The 21,428-nt window shown below is 45.2% G+C and overlaps 1 protein-coding gene across 6 annotated transcripts in view; it reads right to left on the bottom strand.

Annotated features, from left to right (window-relative positions):
• Positions 1 to 468: 468 nt before the first annotated feature.
• adck1 (aarF domain containing kinase 1) overlaps positions 469 to 21,428 on the bottom strand; it is an 87,190-nt gene continuing 66,230 nt past the window's right edge. For 3 of the 6 annotated variants that reach the window (XM_041972309.1, XM_041972308.1, XM_041972310.1), the window contains exons 10-11: positions 12,576 to 12,769; positions 470 to 1,356 (exon numbers count right to left, since the gene is read on the bottom strand). In XM_041972309.1, coding sequence (XP_041828243.1) covers positions 1,197 to 1,356; positions 12,576 to 12,769 — 354 coding nt within the window. In that variant the 3' untranslated portion in view covers positions 470 to 1,196. Of the gene's footprint in view, positions 1,357 to 12,213; positions 12,247 to 12,575; positions 12,770 to 21,428 lie in introns of those variants that run through there. The other 3 variants (XM_041972314.1, XM_041972312.1, XM_041972313.1) reach the window with 2 other exon arrangements.

Below are 21,428 nucleotides of genomic sequence, written 5' to 3'. Positions count from 1 at the left end.
CCGGCTGCTGGGAGGACTGGACCTGCTGCTGGGAGGACTGGGCCTGCTGCTGGGAGGACTGGACCTGCTGCTGGGAGGACTGGACCGACTGCTGGAGGACTGGACCTGCTGCTGGGAGGACTGGACCGGCTGCTGGGAGGACTGGACCTGTTGCTGGGAGGACTGGACCGACTGCTGGAGGACTGGACCTGCTGCTGGGAGGACTGGACCGGCTGCTGGGAGGACTGGGCCTGCTGCTGGGAGGACTGGAACTGTTGCTGGGAGGACTGGACCGCCTGCTGGAGGACTGGACCTGCTGCTGGGAGGACTGGACCAGCTGCTGGGAGGACTGGACCTGTTGCTGGGAGGACTGGACCTGTTGCTGGGAGGACTGGAACTGTTGCTGGGAGGACTGGAACTGTTGCTGTAATGTAAATTATCAACATTTGGATTTAGTGATGAATAATCTAAAAGTTCTGCTCCTGCTGAATTTATTTCTCTCTAAACATGATGAAAAAGACTTTTTGGCTGATATGATATTAAAGGACCTGGTTAACCTGATTATTGAAGCATTTTTATAAAATCCAACTCCAGACACGTTGGGAAGAAATCACAGCAAATCCTGAACAAGAGGACATGTGTGTTCCTTTAATTCACCTTGTTCGGTTCATCCAGCCGCTGGCGTGAATGGACTCCAACGTGCCGGCAGCTCAACAAACATTCAAGACATAAAACAGAATAACGAGTTAAAACAGCAGAACACCGGTTCGGTCCGCGGTTTGGATCCGGCTGGTACAAGAACTGCTGACTCAGTCACGTCATCCCTCATCTGACCGAATCATCACCATCCGCCCGACACCGGCAAGAAGCTCCAGGATGCAGATCTGACAGGATCAACAGTAAACTGCTACCATGGAAACGCCATACGAGGTCAGTTGTTGAGGAGCAGGAATGAACCGGTGATCCGATTCCAGGCGGTCCGGCTCGGCTCCCTCAGTGTTCAAGATCCAATTCCACTGTTCAAAATCAACCTGAGGACATAATAAAAGTTATAAATAAAGAGAAGCTGGGTCTCCATCATCCGTCTCATCTACAGCGGTTTTCATGTGAAGAAGACTTGATCCTGGACTGGTCCTGGACTGGTCCTGGAGAGCAGGCTTTGTTGTGTTCTGTATGAAAAGCTCTGGACCGACTGTGGTTTTGGTCTGATTCAGATGTCAGTGCAGGAACACCAGCAGAGTCTTGAGCCAGCTCACCACCGTGGAGCCTCTGAGCCACAAGAAGAATTCATACATGGAAAGTCTCCACAGACTCAGAGACTCAGCCAGGGAGATCTGCAGACGCCTCCTCCTGGACCGGGCCTTGCTCCTCTTGTGTCTGTAGGAGGAGGAATTGGAGGGAGGGGGAAGGGAAGGAGCAAAGAGGATGAGGAGGAAGAGGAGGTGAGGGGTTTAGGCCTGTTTAAAGTTTAAGTTTGTTTCTGTATCAACCACTTGGGTCCAGTAAACCCAGTTTACTGAGTAACAAACCAGTTAATGAACTTTAACTGTTTCCAGGCAAGAATCAAAAATGGAAACCATGAAAAGTTTAAATAAACCACCATTTACCTTATTACACCAAATAATAGGACAAAAACCAGTTAGATCTGTACCAGTTAGATCTGTACCAGTTAGATCTGCACCAGGTAGATCTGCACCAGTTAGATCTGTACCAGTAAGATCTGCACCAGTTAGATCTGTACCAGTTAGATCTGCACCAGTTAGATCTGCACCAGGTAGATCTGTACCAGGTAGATCTGCACCAGTTAGATCTGCACCAGTTAGATCTGCACCAGTTAGATCTGTACCAGGTAGATCTGCACCAGTTAGATCTGTACCAGTTAGATCTGTACCAGGTAGATCTGTACCAGTTAGATCTGCACCAGTTAGATCTGTACCAGTTAGATCTGCACCAGTTAGATCTGCACCAGTTAGATCTGTACCAGTTAGATCTGTACCAGGTAGATCTGCACCAGTTAGATCTGTACCAGTTAGATCTGTACCAGGTAGATCTGCACCAGGTAGATCTGCACCAGTTAGATCTGCACCAATCAGATCTGCACCAGTTAGATCTGTACCAGTTAGATCTGCACCAGTTAGATCTGTACCAGTCAGATCTGCACCAGTTAGATCTGTACCAGTCAGATCTGCACCAGTTAGATCTGTACGTTAGATCTGCACCAGTTAGATCTGCACCAGTTAGATCTGCACCAGTTAGATCTGTACGTTAGATCTGCACCAGTTAGATCTGCACCAGTTAGATCTGTAAGTTAGATCTGCACCAGTTAGATCTGTACCAGTTTGATCTGCACCAGTTAGATCTGCACCAGTTAGATCTGTACGTTAGATCTGCACCAGTTAGATCTGCACCAGTTAGATCTGTAAGTTAGATCTGCACCAGTTAGATCTGTACCAGTTTGATCTGCACCAGTTAGATCTGCACCAGTTAGATCTGTACGTTAGATCTGCACCAGTTAGATCTGTACCAGTTTGATCTGCACCAGTTAGATCTGCACCAGTTAGATCTGTACGTTAGATCTGCACCAGATAGATCTGCACCAGTCAGATCTGCACCAGTTAGATCTGCACCAGGTAGATCTGCACCAGGCAGATCTGCACCAGTTAGATCTGTACGCTAGATCTGCACCAGTTAGATCTGCACCAGTTAGATCTGCACCAGGTAGATCTGCACCAGGTAGATCTAGACCAGTTAGATCTGTACGTTAGATCTGCACCAGTTAGATCTGTACCAGTTAGATCTGCACCAGGTAGATCTGCACCAGTTAGGTCTGCACCAGTTAGATCTGCACCAGTTAGATCTGTACCAGTTAGATCTGTACCAGTTAGATCTGTACGTTAGATCTGCACCAGTTAGATCTGCAGCAGTTAGATCTGTACCAGTTAGATCTGCACCAGGAAGATCTGCACCAGGCAGATCTGCACCAGTTAGATCTGCACCAGTTAGATCTGCACCAGTCAGATCTGTAACAGTCAGATCTGCACTAGTTAGATCTGCACCAGGTAGATCTGCACCAGTTAGATCTGTACCATTTAGATCTGTAACAGTCAGATCTGTACCAGTTAGATCTGTACCAGTTAGATCTGCAACAGTCAGATCTGTACCAGTTAGATCTGCACCAGGTAGATCTGCACCAGTTAGATCTGCACCAGTTAGATCTGCACCAGTCAGATCTGTAACAGTCAGATCTGCACTAGTTAGATCTGCACCAGGTAGATCTGCACCAGTTAGATCTGCACCAGTTAGATCTGTACGTTAGATCTGCACCAGTTAGATCTGCACCAGTTAGATCTGTACCAGTCAGATCTGCACCAGTTAGATCTGCAGGAGTTAGATCTGTACCAGTTAGATCTGCACCAGTTAGATCTGCACCAGGCAGATCTGCACCAGTTAGGTCTGCACGAGTTAGATCTGCACGAGTTAGATCTGTACCAGTTAGATCTGCACCAGATAGATCTGCACCAGTCAGATCTGTACGTTAGATCTGTACCAGTCAGATCTGTAACAGTCAGATCTGTACCAGGTAGATCTGCACCAGGTAGATCTGCACCAGTTAGATCTGTACCAGTTAGATCTGTACCAGTTAGATCTGCACCAGTTAGATCTGTACCAGTTAGATCTGCACCAGTCAGATCTGTACCAGTTAGATCTGTACCAGTTAGATCTGCACCAGTCAGATCTGTACGTAAGATCTGCACCAGTTAGATCTGTACCAGTTAGATCTGCACCAGTCAGATCTGTAACAGTTAGATCTGCACCAGTTAGATCTGCACCAGGTAGATCTGCACCAGGTAGATCTGTACCAGTTTGATCTGCACCAGTTAGATCTGCACCAGTTAGATCTGCACCAGTTAGATCTGTACGTTAGATCTGTACTAGTTAGATCTGTACGTTAGATCTGTACCAGTTAGATCTGCACCAGTTAGATCTGCACCAGTTAGATCTGTACCAGTTAGATCTGCACCAGTTAGATCTGCACCAGTCAGATCTGTACCAGTTAGATCTGCACCAGTTAGATCTGCATCAGTTAGATCTGTACCAGTCAGATCTGCACCAGTTAGATCTGCAGGAGTTAGATCTGTACCAGTTAGATCTGTACGTTAGATCTGTACCAGTTAGATCTGTATGTTAGATTTGTACCAGTTAGATCTGCACCAGTTAGATCTGCACCAGTTAGATCTGTACCAGTTAGATCTGCACCAGTTAGATCTGCACCAGTCAGATCTGTAACAGTTAGATCTGCACCAGTTAGATCTGCACCAGATAGATCTGCACCAGTTAGATCTGTACAAGTCAGATCTGTACCAGTTTGATCTGCACCAGTTAGATCTGCACCAGTTAGATCTGTACCGGTCAGATCTGTACATTAGATCTGTACCAGTCAGACCTGTACCAGTTAGATCTGCACCAGTCAGATCTGCACCAGTCAGATCTGTACGTTAGATCTGTACCAGTTAGATCTGTACGTTAGATCTGTACCAGTTAGATCTGCACCAGTTAGATCTGCACCAGTCAGATCTGCACCAGTCAGATCTGTACGTTAGATCTGTACCAGTTTGATCTGTACCAGTCAGACCTGTAACAGTTAGATCTGCACCAGTTGGATCTGCACCAGTCAGATCTGCACCAGTCAGATCTGTACGTTAGATCTGTACCAGTTAGATCTGTACGTTAGATCTGCACCAGGTAGATTTGTACCAGTTAGATCTGCACCAGTTAGATCTGCACCAGTCAGATCTGCACCAGTCAGATCTGTACGTTAGATCTGTACCAGTTAGATCTGTACGTTAGATCTGTACGTTAGATCTGCACCAGGTAGATTTGTACCAGTCAGATCTGCATCAGTCAGATCTGTACGTTAGATCTGCACCAGTTAGATCTGCACCAGTCAGACCTGCACCAGTTAGATCTGCATCAGTCAGCTCTGCACCAGTTAGATCTGCACCAGTCAGATCTGTACGTTAGATCTGCAGCAGTCAGATCTGCACCAGTTAGATCTGCACCAGTTAGATCTGCATCAGTCAGCTCTGCACCAGTCAGATCTGCACCAGTTAGATCTGCACCAGTTAGATCTGTACCAGTCAAATCTGTACCAGTCAGATCTGCACCAGTTAGATCTGCACTAGTCAGATCTGTACCAGTCAGATCTGTACCAGTTAGATCTGCACCAGTCAGATTTGTACGTTAGATCTGTACCAGTTAGATCTGTACCAGTCAGATCTGTACCAGTTTGATCTCTACCAGTCAGATCTGCACCAGTTAGATCTGCACCAGTTAGATCTGCACCAGTCAGATCTGCACCAGTTAGATCTGTATGTCAGATCTGTACCAGTTAGATCTGTACCAGTTAGATCTATACCAGTCAGATCTGCACCAGTTAGATCTGCACCAGTTAGATTTGTATCAGTTAGATCTGCACCAGTTAGATCTGCACCAGTCAGATCTGTACGTTAGATCTGTACCAGTCAGATCTGTACGTTAGATCTGTACCAGTCAGATCTGTACCAGTCAGATCTGTACGTTAGATCTGTACCAGTTAGATCTGTACCAGTCAGATCTGTAACAGTCAGATCTGTACGTTAGATCTGTACCAGTTAGATCTGTACCAGTCAGATTTGTACGTTAGATCTGTACCAGTTTGATCTGTACCAGTCAGATCTGTACCAGTCAGATCTGCACCAGTTAGATCTGTACGTTAGATCTGTACCAGTTAGATCTGCACCAGTTAGATCTGTACCAGTTAGATCTGTACCAGTTAGATCTGCACCAGTTAGATCTGTACCAGTTAGATCTGTACCAGTTAGATCTGTATGTTAGATCTGTACCAGTTAGATCTGCACCAGTTAGATCTGTACGTTAGACCTGTAGCAGTTAGATCTGCACCAGTTAGATCTGTACCAGTTAGATCTGCACCAGTTAGATCTGCACCAGTTAGATCTGTACCAGTTAGATCTGTACCAGTTAGATCTGTACCAGTCAGATATGTACGTTAGATCTGTACCAGTTTGATCTGTACCAGTCAGATCTGTACCAGTCAGATCTGCACCAATTAGATCTGTACCAGTTAGATCTGCACCAGTTAGATCTGTACCAGTTAGATCTGCACCAGTTAGATCTGTACCAGTTAGATCTGTACCAGTTAGATCTGTACCAGTCAGATCTGTACCAGTTTGATCTGTACCAGTCAGATCTGTACCAGTCAGATCTGCACCAGTTAGATCTGTACGTTAGATCTGTACCAGTTAGATCTGCACCAGTTAGATCTGTACCAGTTAGATCTGTACCAGTTAGATCTGCACCAGTTAGATCTGTACCAGTTAGATCTGCACCAGTTAGATCTGTACCAGTTAGATCTGTACCAGTCAGATCTGCACCAGTTAGATCTGCACCAGGTAGATCTGCACCAGTTAGATCTGTACCAGTTAGATCTGCACCAGTTAGATCTGTACCAGTTAGATCTGCACCAGTTAGTTCTGCACCAGGTAGATCTGTACCAGGTAGATCTGCACCAGTTAGATCTGCACCAGTTAGATCTGTACCAGTTAGATCTGTACCAGGTAGATCTGCACCAGTTAGATCTGTACCAGTTAGATCTGTACCAGGTAGATCTGTACCAGTTAGATCTGCACCAGTTAGATCTGTACCAGTTAGATCTGCACCAGTTAGATCTGCACCAGTTAGATCTGTACCAGTTAGATCTGTACCAGGTAGATCTGCACCAGTTAGATCTGTACCAGTTAGATCTGTACCAGGTAGATCTGTACCAGGTAGATCTGCACCAGTTAGATCTGCACCAATCAGATCTGCACCAGTTAGATCTGCACCAGTTAGATCTGTACCAGTTAGATCTGCACCAGTTAGATCTGCACCAGTCAGATTTGTACCAGTTAGATCTGCACCAGTTAGATCTGTACCAGTCAGATCTGCACCAGTTAGATCTGTACCAGTTAGATCTGCACCAGGTAGATCTGCACCAGTTAGATCTGTACGTTAGATCTGCACCAGTTAGATCTGCACCAGTTAGATCTGCACCAGTTAGATCTGTACGTTAGATCTGCACCAGTTAGATCTGCACCAGTTAGATCTGTACGTTAGATCTGCAACAGTTAGATCTGTACCAGTCAGATCTGCACCAGTTAGATCTGTACCAGTTTGATCTGCACCAGTTAGATCTGCACCAGTTAGATCTGTACGTTAGATCTGCAACAGTTAGATCTGTACCAGTCAGATCTGCACCAGTTAGATCTGTACCAGTTAGATCTGCACCAGTTAGATCTGCACCAGTTAGATCTGCACCAGGTAGATCTGCACCAGTTAGGTTTGCACCAGTTAGATCTGTACGTTAGATCTGCACCAGTTAGATCTGCACCAGGTAGATCTGCACCAGGTAGATCTAGACCAGTTAGATCTGTACGTTAGATCTGCACCAGTTAGATCTGTACCAGTTAGATCTGCACCAGGTAGATCTGCACCAGGCAGATCTGCACCAGTTAGGTCTGCACCAGTTAGATCTGCACCAGTTAGATCTGTACCAGTTAGATCTGTACGTTAGATCTGCACCAGTTAGATCTGCAGCAGTTAGATCTGTACCAGTTAGATCTGCACCAGGTAGATCTGCACCAGGCAGATCTGCACCAGTTAGATCTGCACCAGTTAGATCTGCACCAGTCAGATCTGTAACAGTCAGATCTGCACTAGTTAGATCTGCACCAGGTAGATCTGCACCAGTTAGATCTGTACCATTTAGATCTGTAACAGTCAGATCTGTACCAGTTAGATCTGCAACAGTCAGATCTGTACCAGTTAGATCTGCACCAGGTAGATCTGCACCAGTTAGATCTGCACCAGTTAGATCTGCACCAGTCAGATCTGTAACAGTCAGATCTGCACTAGTTAGATCTGCACCAGGTAGATCTGCACCAGTTAGATCTGCACCAGTTAGATCTGTACGTTAGATCTGCACCAGTTAGATCTGCACCAGTTAGATCTGTACCAGTCAGATCTGCACCAGTTAGATCTGCAGGAGTTAGATCTGTACCAGTTAGATCTGCACCAGGCAGATCTGCACCAGTTAGGTCTGCACGAGTTAGATCTGCACGAGTTAGATCTGTACCAGTTAGATCTGCACCAGATAGATCTGTACCAGTTAGATCTGTACCAGGTAGATCTGCACCAGTTAGATCTGTACCAGTCAGATCTGCAGGAGTTAGATCTGTACCAGTTAGATCTGCACCAGGCAGATCTGCACCAGTTAGGTCTGCACGAGTTAGATCTGTACCAGTTAGATCTGTAACAGTCAGATCTGTACCAATTAGATCTGCACCAGATAGATCTGCACCAGTTAGATCTGTACCAGTTAGATCTGCACCAGTCAGATCTGTACGTTAGATCTGTACCAGTCAGATCTGTAACAGTCAGATCTGTACCAGGTAGATCTGCACCAGGTAGATCTGCACCAGTTAGATCTGTACCAGTTAGATCTGTACCAGTTAGATCTGTACCAGTTAGATCTGCACCAGTCAGATCTGTACCAGTTAGATCTGTACCAGTTAGATCTGCACCAGTCAGATCTGTACGTAAGATCTGCACCAGTTAGATCTGTACCAGTTAGATCTGTACCAGTTAGATCTGTACCAGTCAGATCTGTACGTTAGATCTGTACCAGTTTGATCTGTACCAGTCAGATCTGTACCAGTCAGATCTGCACCAGTTAGATCTGTACGTTAGATCTGTACCAGTTAGATCTGCACCAGTTAGATCTGTACCAGTTAGATCTGTACCAGTTACATCTGCACCAGTTAGATCTGTACCAGTTAGATCTGCACCAGTTAGATCTGTACCAGTTAGATCTGTACCAGTCAGATCTGCACCAGTTAGATCTGCACCAGGTAGATCTGCACCAGTTAGATCTGTACCAGTTAGATCTGCACCAGTTAGATCTGTACCAGTTAGATCTGCACCAGTTAGTTCTGCACCAGGTAGATCTGTACCAGGTAGATCTGCACCAGTTAGATCTGCACCAGTTAGATCTGCACCAGTTAGATCTGGACCAGGTAGATCTGCACCAGTTAGATCTGTACCAGTTAGATCTGTACCAGTTAGATCTGCACCAGTTAGATCTGTACCAGTTAGATCTGCACCAGTTAGATCTGCACCAGTTAGATCTGTACCAGTTAGATCTGTACCAGGTAGATCTGCACCAGTTAGATCTGTACCAGTTAGATCTGTACCAGGTAGATCTGTACCAGGTAGATCTGCACCAGTTAGATCTGCACCAATCAGATCTGCACCAGTTAGATCTGTACCAGTTAGATCTGCACCAGTTAGATCTGCACCAGTCAGATTTGTACCAGTTAGATCTGCACCAGTTAGATCTGTACCAGTCAGATCTGCACCAGTTAGATCTGTACCAGTTAGATCTGCACCAGTTAGATCTGCACCAGTTAGATCTGTACGTTAGATCTGCACCAGTTAGATCTGCACCAGTTAGATCTGTACGTTAGATCTGCACCAGTTAGATCTGCACCAGTTAGATCTGTACGTTAGATCTGCAACAGTTAGATCTGTACCAGTCAGATCTGCACCAGTTAGATCTGTACCAGTTTGATCTGCACCAGTTAGATCTGCACCAGTTAGATCTGTACGTTAGATCTGCAACAGTTAGATCTGTACCAGTCAGATCTGCACCAGTTAGATCTGTACCAGTTAGATCTGCACCAGTTAGGTCTGCACCAGTTAGATCTGCACCAGGTAGATCTGCACCAGGCAGATCTGCACCAGTTAGGTCTGTACGTTAGATCTGCACCAGTTAGATCTGCACCAGTTAGATCTGCACCAGGTAGATCTGCACCAGGTAGATCTAGACCAGTTAGATCTGTACGTTAGATCTGCACCAGTTAGATCTGTACCAGTTAGATCTGCACCAGGTAGATCTGCACCAGGCAGATCTGCACCAGTTAGGTCTGCACCAGTTAGATCTGCACCAGTTAGATCTGTACCAGTTAGATCTGTACCAGTTAGATCTGTACGTTAGATCTGCACCAGTTAGATCTGCAGCAGTTAGATCTGTACCAGTTAGATCTGCACCAGGTAGATCTGCACCAGGCAGATCTGCACCAGTTAGATCTGAACCAGTTAGATCTGCACCAGTCAGATCTGTAACAGTCAGATCTGCACTAGTTAGATCTGCACCAGGTAGATCTGCACCAGTTAGATCTGTACCATTTAGATCTGTAACAGTCAGATCTGTACCAGTTAGATCTGCAACAGTCAGATCTGTACCAGTTAGATCTGCAGCAGGTAGATCTGCACCAGTTAGATCTGCACCAGTTAGATCTGCACCAGTCAGATCTGTAACAGTCAGATCTGCACTAGTTAGATCTGCACCAGGTAGATCTGCACCAGTTAGATCTGCACCAGTTAGATCTGTACGTTAGATCTGCACCAGTTAGATCTGCACCAGTTAGATCTGCACCAGTTAGATCTGTACCAGTCAGATCTGCACCAGTTAGATCTGTACCAGTTAGATCTGCACCAGGCAGATCTGCACCAGTTAGGTCTGCACGAGTTAGATCTGCACGAGTTAGATCTGTACCAGTCAGATCTGTACCAGGTAGATCTGCACCAGTTAGATCTGTACCAGTCAGATCTGCACCAGTTAGATCTGCAGGAGTTAGATCTGTACCAGTTAGATCTGCACCAGGCAGATCTGCACCAGTTAGGTCTGCACGAGTTAGATCTGTACCAGTTAGATCTGTAACAGTCAGATCTGTACCAATTAGATCTGCACCAGATAGATCTGCACCAGTTAGATCTGTACCAGTCAGATCTGCACCAGTTAGATCTGCACCAGGTAGATCTGCACCAGTCAGATCTGTACGTTAGATCTGTACCAGTCAGATCTGTAACAGTCAGATCTGTACCAGGTAGATCTGCACCAGGTAGATCTGCACCAGTTAGATCTGTACCAGTTAGATCTGTACCAGTTAGATCTGCACCAGTTAGATCTGTACCAGTTAGATCTGCACCAGTCAGATCTGTACCAGTTAGATCTGTACCAGTTAGATCTGTACCAGTTAGATCTGCACCAGTTAGATCTGCACCAGGTAGATCTGCACCAGTTAGATCTGCACCAGTCAGATCTGTAACAGTTAGATCTGCACCAGTTAGATCTGCACCAGGTAGATCTGCACCAGTTAGATCTGCACCAGTTAGATCTGCACCAGTTAGATCTGCACCAGTTAGATCTGCACCAGTTAGATCTGCACCAGTTAGATCTGTACGTTAGATCTGTACCAGTTAGATCTGTACGTTAGATCTGTACCAGTTAGATCTGCACCAGTTAGATCTGCACCAGTTAGATCTGTACCAGTTAGATCTGTACCAGTTAGATCTGCACCAGTCAGATCTGTACCAGTTAGATCTGCACCAGTTAGATCTGCATCAGTTAGATCTGTACCAGTCAGATCTGCACAAGTTAGATCTGCAGGAGTTAGATCTGTAACAGTTAGATCTGCACCAGGCAGATCTGCACCAGTTAGGTCTGCACGAGTTAGATCTGCACGAGTTAGATCTGTACCAGTTAGATCTGCACCAGATAGATCTGCACCACTTAGATCTGTACCAGTCAGATCTGTACCAGTTAGATCTGCACCAGTTAGATCTGCACCAGGTAGATCTGCACCAGTTAGATCTGTACCAGTCAGATCTGCACCAGTTAGATCTGCAGGAGTTAGATCTGTACCAGTTAGATCTGCACCAGTTAGATCTGTACCAGTTAGATCTGTAACAGTCAGATCTGTACCAATTAGATCTGCACCAGATAGATCTGCACCAGTTAGATCTGTACCAGTCAGATCTGCACCAGTTAGATCTGCACCAGGTAGATCTGCACCAGTTAGATCTGTACCAGTTAGATCTGTACCAGTTAGATCTGCACCAGTTAGATCTGTACCAGTTAGATCTGCACCAGTTAGATCTGTACCAGTTAGATCTGTACCAGTTAGATCTGCACCAGTTAGATCTGTACCAGTTAGATCTGCACCAGTTAGATCTGTACCAGTTAGATCTGCACCAGTTAGATCTGTACCAGGTTGTTGCTCCTTTTCCAGCTTTTTCCAGACGTGTTGCTGCATCAGATTCACTATCAGCTGATGTTTTCATCACATGTTGAAACGTCTCAGTTTCATCAGCTGATATGTTGTTTATCTACTATTGGGAATAAAATATATTGAGAGGATTTGGGTTTTATTTACATTTTATTTAGATTTCCAACTTTTTTAGGATTGTAAGCTGAATATTTATTCTAACCCTTTTATAAAGAACTGTTACTTCAGTCAAACCTCATAAAGCTACAGTTAGCCATTTTAGCTCTCAGCTGGTCCAGATAACCAGGCCTGCTGTGGTTTTTAATGAGCCAGCATTAGAATGAGTTCTTTAAAAGTCAAACTCAACATAAACATTGTTAATGACCAATAAATTATTTAACGTTAAATAAGAAATCTGAAGTTTCAAATGGACATAAAAGACAGATTTCTGACCTGGCTATGGCTCGTATGCAGCAGCGGGACATGTTGATGAAGGACGAGGACGAGGCTCTGGTTTGTAAAGTGGTCTCGATGCCCCTCAGCAGATCGTTGGTCTTCAGCAGCAGCAGCATCTGTCGAGGAACTCTGTTCAACAGCTCGCTGATCTGAGGCAGGTACAGCGCTGCGTTGGTCCGAATCTCCACATCCTGCCGACACAGAAAACCCTTTAGTGTCCTTTCTTCGTGGGGTTGGACCAGAGTCCCAGACCCCGTCCACAAAGCAGGACAGCATGCTATAATCGGACTGAGGTTCAGTCCGTTCAGCTCTGCAGAATCAGCTCAGATCTTCCATCTTTATCTGCACCCACAGCTTCACATCGTGCTACATTCACTGCCCCCGGGAATGTCAGAAATCCTCCTTTTGTGATTAAAAGATAAAACCTGCGCTGATGATAATGTACCTTTGAAATAATAAACCTTTGAAATGACTTCAACGTGGTGTTGCAGTTGGAATACAGCACGTTTACCATCTGTAGTACCTCATGAATCAATCTAACTTCATGAATCAGAAATATAATCCAACAGACACAGAAGAAACAAACTTTCAGGAGAAAAACGAAGATCATGGTGGAAATCAAACAGTCTTCTGCTTCAGACTGTTCCTGTTGGAGAAAAACTACCTGGGAGGTTTACCTCTTCTTCAGGAGCCCTATTTATCTCCCTCCTGTCTGAAATTATATCCCCGAAATAAATGAAGTACATCTTGACCACTACGAGGGCTGTATGTATAATCTCGGTCTCTACAGAAAGCTGAGATGTGAGATTACTCCAGAAGTGCCAGAATGTGATACTGTGTCAGAGTAAATTCACCTGGAACACGGTAGGAAATATAAATAATTATCCTCATAAAAGAAAACCACATTACTTTCAGTGGAAAGTAAATTAAATCTTTATTTATACAGCACCTTTCAAGAATAAAAGTCACAAAATGCTTCACAATAAAACACAAAGCAACACAGGAGACGTAAACTCAAATAAAACCCAGGAAAAACAAATTTAAAAAAAATATGTGTTTTTAGCTTTTTAAAAAAGATCACGGAGTCTGCAGACCTCAGACTGAGAGGAAAGATGTTCCAGAGAGATTAGTTCACCTTTGGTTTTCAGCTTCACAACCAGCAGCCCCTGATCACGTGATCTCGGGGACCTGCTGGCCCTGGTCACATGATCTGGGGACCTGCTGGCCCTGGTCACATGATCTGGGGACCTGCGGGCTCTGGTCATGTGATCTCGGGGACCTGCGGGGAACGTAAGGCTGCTAAAGGCCACTGATACAAACTGGTGTTTGATCATTTAGAGCTCTGTATGTTAAAACCAGAATTTTAAAATGCACTTTGTAATGAAGAGGGAGCCATGCAGCTGAATTAGTGCAGGGGTGACACGAATACTTTTGAACAACCTGAAGACGTTCCAAAGATTTTTTACTTATACATGCAAAATTAGAGTTACAATAGTCGAGACACAAAGACATGAGTATCATCTCCATTTCAGATCAGGACACAAGTGGACTCAGCTTAGCAATATTTTTTAAATGATGAAAACAAGAAGAAACCAGCTATTTAATATTAGCATTCAAAGTCGCAGGGTCAAGGATTACCCCAAGGTTTATTATTTATTAGGCAAAGGGCTTAATAAATGAGGCAAGTGAGAAATGGGAGAAATCTGTTAGGGCCACAAACAATGACTTCAGTTTTTGTCTGATTCAGTTGATGAAAGTTGTTATTCATCCAACTTCTGACAGCATCCAAACACCAAACAAGATCTATATCCTAAAAGCATCCTGATGGTTAAAATATATAGTTAAATATCATCAGCATAAAAATGATAAGAAATTTCTTTAGAGAACCCTAAAATATTCTGCAGAGGAAGCAGATATAAAATGAACTACTAAGGCACCAGAACAGTGTAGTGGTGGTGAAGAAGAGGGCAGCCACATAAAATTATCTTCAAGATGGATGTGAGAACAAACATTTCACAATATTCATGAGTAAAGTAGTCCTAGGAATGAGTAAAATAATCCCAGGAATGAGTAAAGTAAAGGTTTCCAAGTGTTTAACAGAGGTGTTACGCAGGTAAATATCTCAGGAAGCCATTGGCCGATGATGATGATGATTGACACCTTTATCAATGGTCAGAGTCAGGAGGATCCAGGGATAGTCCCACATTCACCAAAGACCACAAGGGTCCAGAAGGAAGTGAACCCCAAGAGTGTGTATGATAGGAAGAGTGAACCCTATAAACACTATAAACCTCCTTCATTTCCGTGGAAACCAGCAGGACCTTCCGGGTTCATGTCAATCAAAGGCAGAGTCATAGGAGAACACATAAGCCGATTTTTAGAGCTGGAATCAAACTTTTCACCACAAACAGCAACAGTAAGACCTGGTTTCTGGTTCTGGCTGCTAGCTCCAGAGTTTCTGTCCCACTGTGATGAGACAGACGTCTCTGGAAACAGCAGAGTCTCTGCTGTCATGTGACTCCTGGTTTGTGTGGAGAAACGATCAGAAGCTCTAAAGTGGACAGAGATGTTCTCCTGGTTTCTACATTCCTATAGAACTGCTGGGGTTTGAACTGTGTTTCTCACTCCGTGGAAAGAAAGAGGCGTCCTCCTCCAAACACTGACAGAGAGGACAGAAAGTCTTTCAGAAAGACAAGCTGAGGGACGGAGACATGCTTGGAATGGACGTGAGACCAGAAGGAACGTGAGACGGAGCTGGAGATTTCTGCTTTCTGGGAGGAGACGTGGTAGGGAGGAAACAATGAAGCTGAGATGAAGATGAGGGAGAGGAAGAATCGGAGGTTGCAGACTCGCCTGAACACAAATGAAAACACTGAGTGGTGGAGAAGGGAACGCTAATAGAGAAAAGGCAGCAGCAGTTACCTCCATGGCAACTATTTGTTCTCTTTGATGTTGAAGACGGGGCTGGAGTCGCTGAGAGTCCGCCAGCGTCTAACTCTACTCCACTTCAAAGCCGTTCCTGCTGCACATCAGCCGGCCTAAATTACACCATTAGTCATGGAACAAAGTGGACGGCAGATTACCGTCCCTCACACTCAGCAACCTGAAGACGGAGAGTAAAACCAGGAGGTCTGCAGGAGGGCAGGATGATGGCGAAACAAATCCAGGAAATCAAACATGGCGGACAGTTATCACCAGTTTGATTACACATTGTCGGCTCACGTTAAAAACGTCCTACAGCTGTCCATCAGCAGCTTTTCATCAGGAAAAAAACATCTCCTAATTCCCCTTAAGGACCTTTTTGTCCCCGTTTATATTACAATATATTAAAAATACGGAAAACTTTTTTTTGAGTCATTAACTACAGTAAATTCGTTTTCATCATTTTAACTCTTTAAATGCCAGTTTATGTATGTAATACCTATTTTCTTCTCCACAAGATGCCAGTTTATTGACATAGTATGACCAATTATTTACACAAAAATTAGATATTTTCCATTTCAGTAATGTCATGAATTTGCTTTGTGCAGATTATTAGTCCAGGATGCGTCAAAGATTTGCAGCATCACTGATTTTGATAGATTATTACAATTTCTGCAATTGCAAAAAAAATAGAAACAATAAAAATCCTGTAAACCTTCTAAAGGACTGTTATGGTCCCTGGGCTGTATTACAGAATATTAAAAACATGAACCGTGAAAGAAAAAACAGGTTTTCTTTTTTGGTCATTAATATTTTCCTGATAGTAGACATGTTCGGGCCTAACCTGGGCCACTTTTGGCACTTGTAGCTCAGTTACAGTGCTGGCAAGTGTTGTGTGGACCAGATGTGATCCAGATATTAGTTGCCAACTATTTTTTTTTTTTTTTGTTAACCCTGTCTTGCCCAGCATCCTAACATACAGAACGGCGGTCTGTGTGCCATATTTTGCCGGACAGATTTGCTCTACCAAGGCAAATGGCTGCCCTTGATGTTTGGAATATTTTTATTATTTTTATTATAATCTTATTTTCTTTAGTCTTGATATGTCGGTGCCGAACCTGAAAGGGAGACGGAGGAAGAGCTAAAAAGAGAAAAGGACAGAACTGAAATGTGTAAATAAAAGTTGTCTAGGCTCCTAAATCACATCAGTATTCACAAAAACAATATAAACTACCACATGATACATTAAGAAAATAGGATAATGATGAAATCAAACAGTCATACAACGTACCTGCAGAGAAACATACCAACACACAAACATCAGCAACATCTAGTTGGAAGGGGTTGGAGAGACGAGCACGTTTGTGAGCATGCACGTGTGAAGGTGAACACGTATGTGTGACCATGCAACAAGGATGAAAGGTGTGCTTACAAGAGGGCTGTGACCACGTCGCACCCCGAAGAATCAGCGGGGGACAGGGGGAGCCCGAGGCCCCAAAGGCCCGACAGGTCCACAGAGCACAAGACAGGCAAAGCAGAGTAAGCAGCGGCCCACTCAGCCCAGAGCAGAGGGGCCCCCAGAATGGTGCCCCCCAGGACAATGGGGCAGGGGCACCAAGCTGCACAGGGCGCGGGCCACATGGAGGGCAGACACTTTACAGATTCAAGGGCCACCCATTCCACCCGGCAGAGCCCCGCCCAAGAAGCCGACCGCCCCAGGAAAAACCACCGTGGATCTCGCTGTCTTGGCCAGGACACTCTTGTAAATGAGATTCTTAATCTAAATGAGGTTTTCCTGGTTAAATAAATAGGTACATCATCTGAATTTTACAGATTTATCTTCCAACAGAATATCCTCTCTACTGTATTTAGGGGATCCAGGGTTGTAGATAGAGGACTCTCCAGCCTGTTGGTGTGTACACGTGACAGCTGCATTGTCAGAGCTGTCGGTTCAGATAAACAGAGATGGTAGCTTCACAGAGGGAGACAGAAAGCCAGTCAACACTGACACAGATAAACCGAGTCTCTGCTCTGAGTCCGCCTCTAATGCCCACAGCAAAGGAGGGAAAACACAGCGTCTGATTCAGCTGCATCATCCTCCACAACACCCCATGTAGATCCATCCACCCATCAATCGATTCATCCATCCACCCATCCATCCATCCATCCATCCATCCACCCACACACCCATCCATCCACCATCCATCCATCCACCCAGCCACTATCCACCCACACACCCATCCATCCACCATCCATCCATCCATCCACCCACACACCATCCATCCACTATCCATCAATCCACCATCCATCCATCCATCCACCCACACACCCATCCATCCACCATCCATCCATCCACCCAGCCGCTATCCACCCACACACCCATCCATCCACCATCCATCCACCCACACACCATCCATCCACTATCCATCAATCCACCATCCATCCATCCATCCATCCAGCCACTATCCACCCACACACCCATCCATCTATCCATCCATCCATCCATCCATCCATCATCCACCCACACACCCATCCATCCACCCACACACCATCCATCCATCCATCCACCATCCATCAATCCACCATTCATCCATCCACCCACACACCCATCCATTCACCATCCATCCATCCATCCACCCACACACCATCCATCCACTATCCATCAATCCACCATCCATCCATCCAGCCACTATCCACCCACACACCCATCCATCTATCCATCCATCCATCCATCATCCACCCACACACCATCCATCCATCCATCCACCATCCATCAATCCACCATTCATCCATCCACCCACACACCCATCCATTCACCATCCATCCATCCATCCACCCACACACCATCCATCCACTATCCATCAATCCACCATCCATCCATCCAGCCACTATCCACCCACACACCCATCCATCTATCCATCCATCCATCCATCATCCACCCACACACCCATCCATCCACCCACACACCATCCATCCATCCATCCACCATCCATCAATCCACCATTCATCCATCCACCCACACACCCATCCATTCACCATCCATCCATCCATCCATGCATCCATCCATCCACCCATCCACCCACACACCCATCCATCCATCCATCCACCCACACACCATCCATCCACTATCCATCAATCCACCATCCATCCATCCATCCAGCCACTATCCACCCACACACCCATCCATCTATCCATCCATCCATCCATCCATCATCCACCCACACACCCATCCATCCACCCACACACCATCCATCCATCCATCCACCATCCATCAATCCACCATTCATCCATCCACCCACACACCCATCCATTCACCATCCATCCATCCATCCATGCATCCATCCATCCACCCATCCATCCATCCATCCATCCATCCATCCATCCATCCATCATCCACCCATCAATCGATCCATCCATCCATCCATCCATCCATCCACCCATCAATCCATCCATCCATCACCCATCCATCATCCATCCATCCACCCACCCAGAGAGTGATCTCTGGCGTCGCCATCAAACATCACCCGTCAGGATACGGAGTCGACATTAAGAGAAATCCTCTGCAACAAATCTTCCTCGGACAACCTTTGACCGTCACACCCCCACCTCGTCATCTCCTCTATTTACTTCCAAATCTAAACCAGGAATTACCAAGCTAAAGAGAGAGACGTACAACATAATACCGCAGCTCAACCCCCCTCCTGCCCAAATAACAGGGTGATGGGTCTTCACAAGTACTTGGCTAAGCCTTGCTTGGGGAATAACAATTAGCAGCAATTATAGGAGGTTGGGTAGCGGGCCTCACAGCTGTCAGCAGGACACAGAGAAGGTGACGCCGCTCTCATTTGCATCTGAAAGCTTCAATAAGGACATATTGTATTCAGAGTGGCGCAATAATAGGCTGCGCAAAAGGCAAAGGGACTCAGTTCTGGGGGGAGGAAGGATCTGGCTGGTGATTTTTCGTTCTGCAGAGTGCTAAGAGTCGACCAGCTGATTTTACAGCAGCATATTATGTTCAGAGGAAAGATTTTTTTATTTAGCCCATCTTTAACCAGGAAAGTGCCACTGAGATCACAGACCTCTTATTCAAGGGAATTCAGGCCAATAAAAGCAGCAGCAAAGTCACAAACAGGAGACAGTCAGTTAAAAAATGCAGCCACCATAAAATGTTTAATAAAAATGTTTGTTTCATCTACTTAATTCCATTAATTTTATGTTACTTAATCATGTATTTAAAAGAGAGAAAGAGAAGGTGTGGATTTTTAAATTGCTATTTTATACCTTTTTATTCTGCAGACATTGTTTTTGAGTACATTTAATTATGCCAAGCACTTTGTGCTACTTATGTATGAAAAGCGCTTTATAAGTAAAATATGATTAGAAAGCATCCTCACACTAAGACTGCTCCCTAACTCAGAGGATTCCACCAGGACCATCCTCCATGCCACACAGCCAGGGCGGTCCAGGAGTCCTACAACCGGTCGGGTACCTGCAGAAACGCTGTTTTGTGGGTAAAAATGACAGATTAGATTTCTCAGGTGGATATTTATGTAGTGCAGGCGGGAATAGGATTTTTTTCCTTTTCTCTTTCTGTTCTTTCTTATTTTTGTGGACATGACCAGTGTTTTCTTATCAGGCGTTGGGGTCACCTTCACTGTGAAGCCCTGCAGGAGTTTTTCCAAACCTTGTGTTTATTGTGAGGAATGTTCCCGCTATCCCAGCATCCAGTTCAGCCAGTTAGGAGATTTTTCTGCTGGTGGTTCTGTGATGCAGGAACAGAGAACACAGCTGAAACCAGGGATGGTGGATGAGACCTTGTTTATGCAGCGATCTCCCATCACATGAAGAACAGACTACAGGGAGGTGGTCTAGCGGTTCAGTGCAAGTAAAAAAATATTAAGAGCAAGTTCTGCCTAAAATAAACCAACACGTAAATTTACTGTTTTGTTGTCTTTTTTAATGGAAAAGAAAACGGTAACAACAGAATCACATTAAATATGAGAACGAATAAAGAAATGTAATGAAGGAGGGGGCGGGGGTGGATTTACAGTTAGCGTGTAAACATGCGGGTCGTCCCGGGTTGTTCATCGACAGGTGAGGTTTGGTCATCATCCTAATGCAGGAGTCTGAGTCAAGGTCTGGATGAGGAGGCCTGTCATGACCACCTCCATCTTCAGAGCTGAACCATGCCGGAAACCTCGGGAAGGAAGATGGATGGTCACAAACCATCGAGCAAAGCTGAGCAGAACAGAGGTAGAAAGTTCCCCATCAGCCGTTTCAGTCGTGGTCTCTTGTTCTTTCTGGAGATTTCTATAAATATATGGAACTGCTGACATGACGATTAGAAACATCCCACTGGAAAACACAATGTTCTTAATATTCTTTTTATCTGTTGCACAGACTTGTCCTGGATGTCTGCAGAGCTTTCACTTGTCACAGGAATGCAATACCTAGGGACGACTCAGATGTTTACTCCTCTCAAGATGCCTCTGCCAAGCGTAAACTAAACTCTGAGTGTGTTTTCATCAATTAACCAGATGATATCCCCAGTGGTGACATTTCTTCGTGCAGTGTGCCACTTACTCCTTGTAAATAAGTTTGGACCAGCAAGTTGTCTCCAGCTCCTCCAGTACTTGGTCACCTCAGCCTGCACTGCTCGGAGCCGTTTAAATGGGTAGGTGGAAAAATCTAAGGTTTTAGAATCACCACTCTGAGATGCTCATCCTCGACAGCACCTTATCATTCACCTCACATATCAATAACATCACCCGCTCAGCCTATTTCCATCTGCGTAATATCAACCGTCTTCGCCCCTCCCTCACCCCCCACACCACCTCTATCCTGGTGCACAGCCTTGTCACCTCCCGCCTGGATTACTGCAACTCTCTCCTCTTTGGCCTCCCACAAAAATCCATTCATAAACTCCAA

This window comes from Melanotaenia boesemani, chromosome 20 (assembly GCF_017639745.1).
Source record: "Melanotaenia boesemani isolate fMelBoe1 chromosome 20, fMelBoe1.pri, whole genome shotgun sequence".
NCBI classification, from domain to species: Eukaryota; Metazoa; Chordata; class Actinopteri; order Atheriniformes; family Melanotaeniidae; genus Melanotaenia; species Melanotaenia boesemani.
The sequence above is the reverse complement of the archived record's forward strand: the minus strand, read 5'-3'. Positions and strand labels throughout refer to the sequence as shown.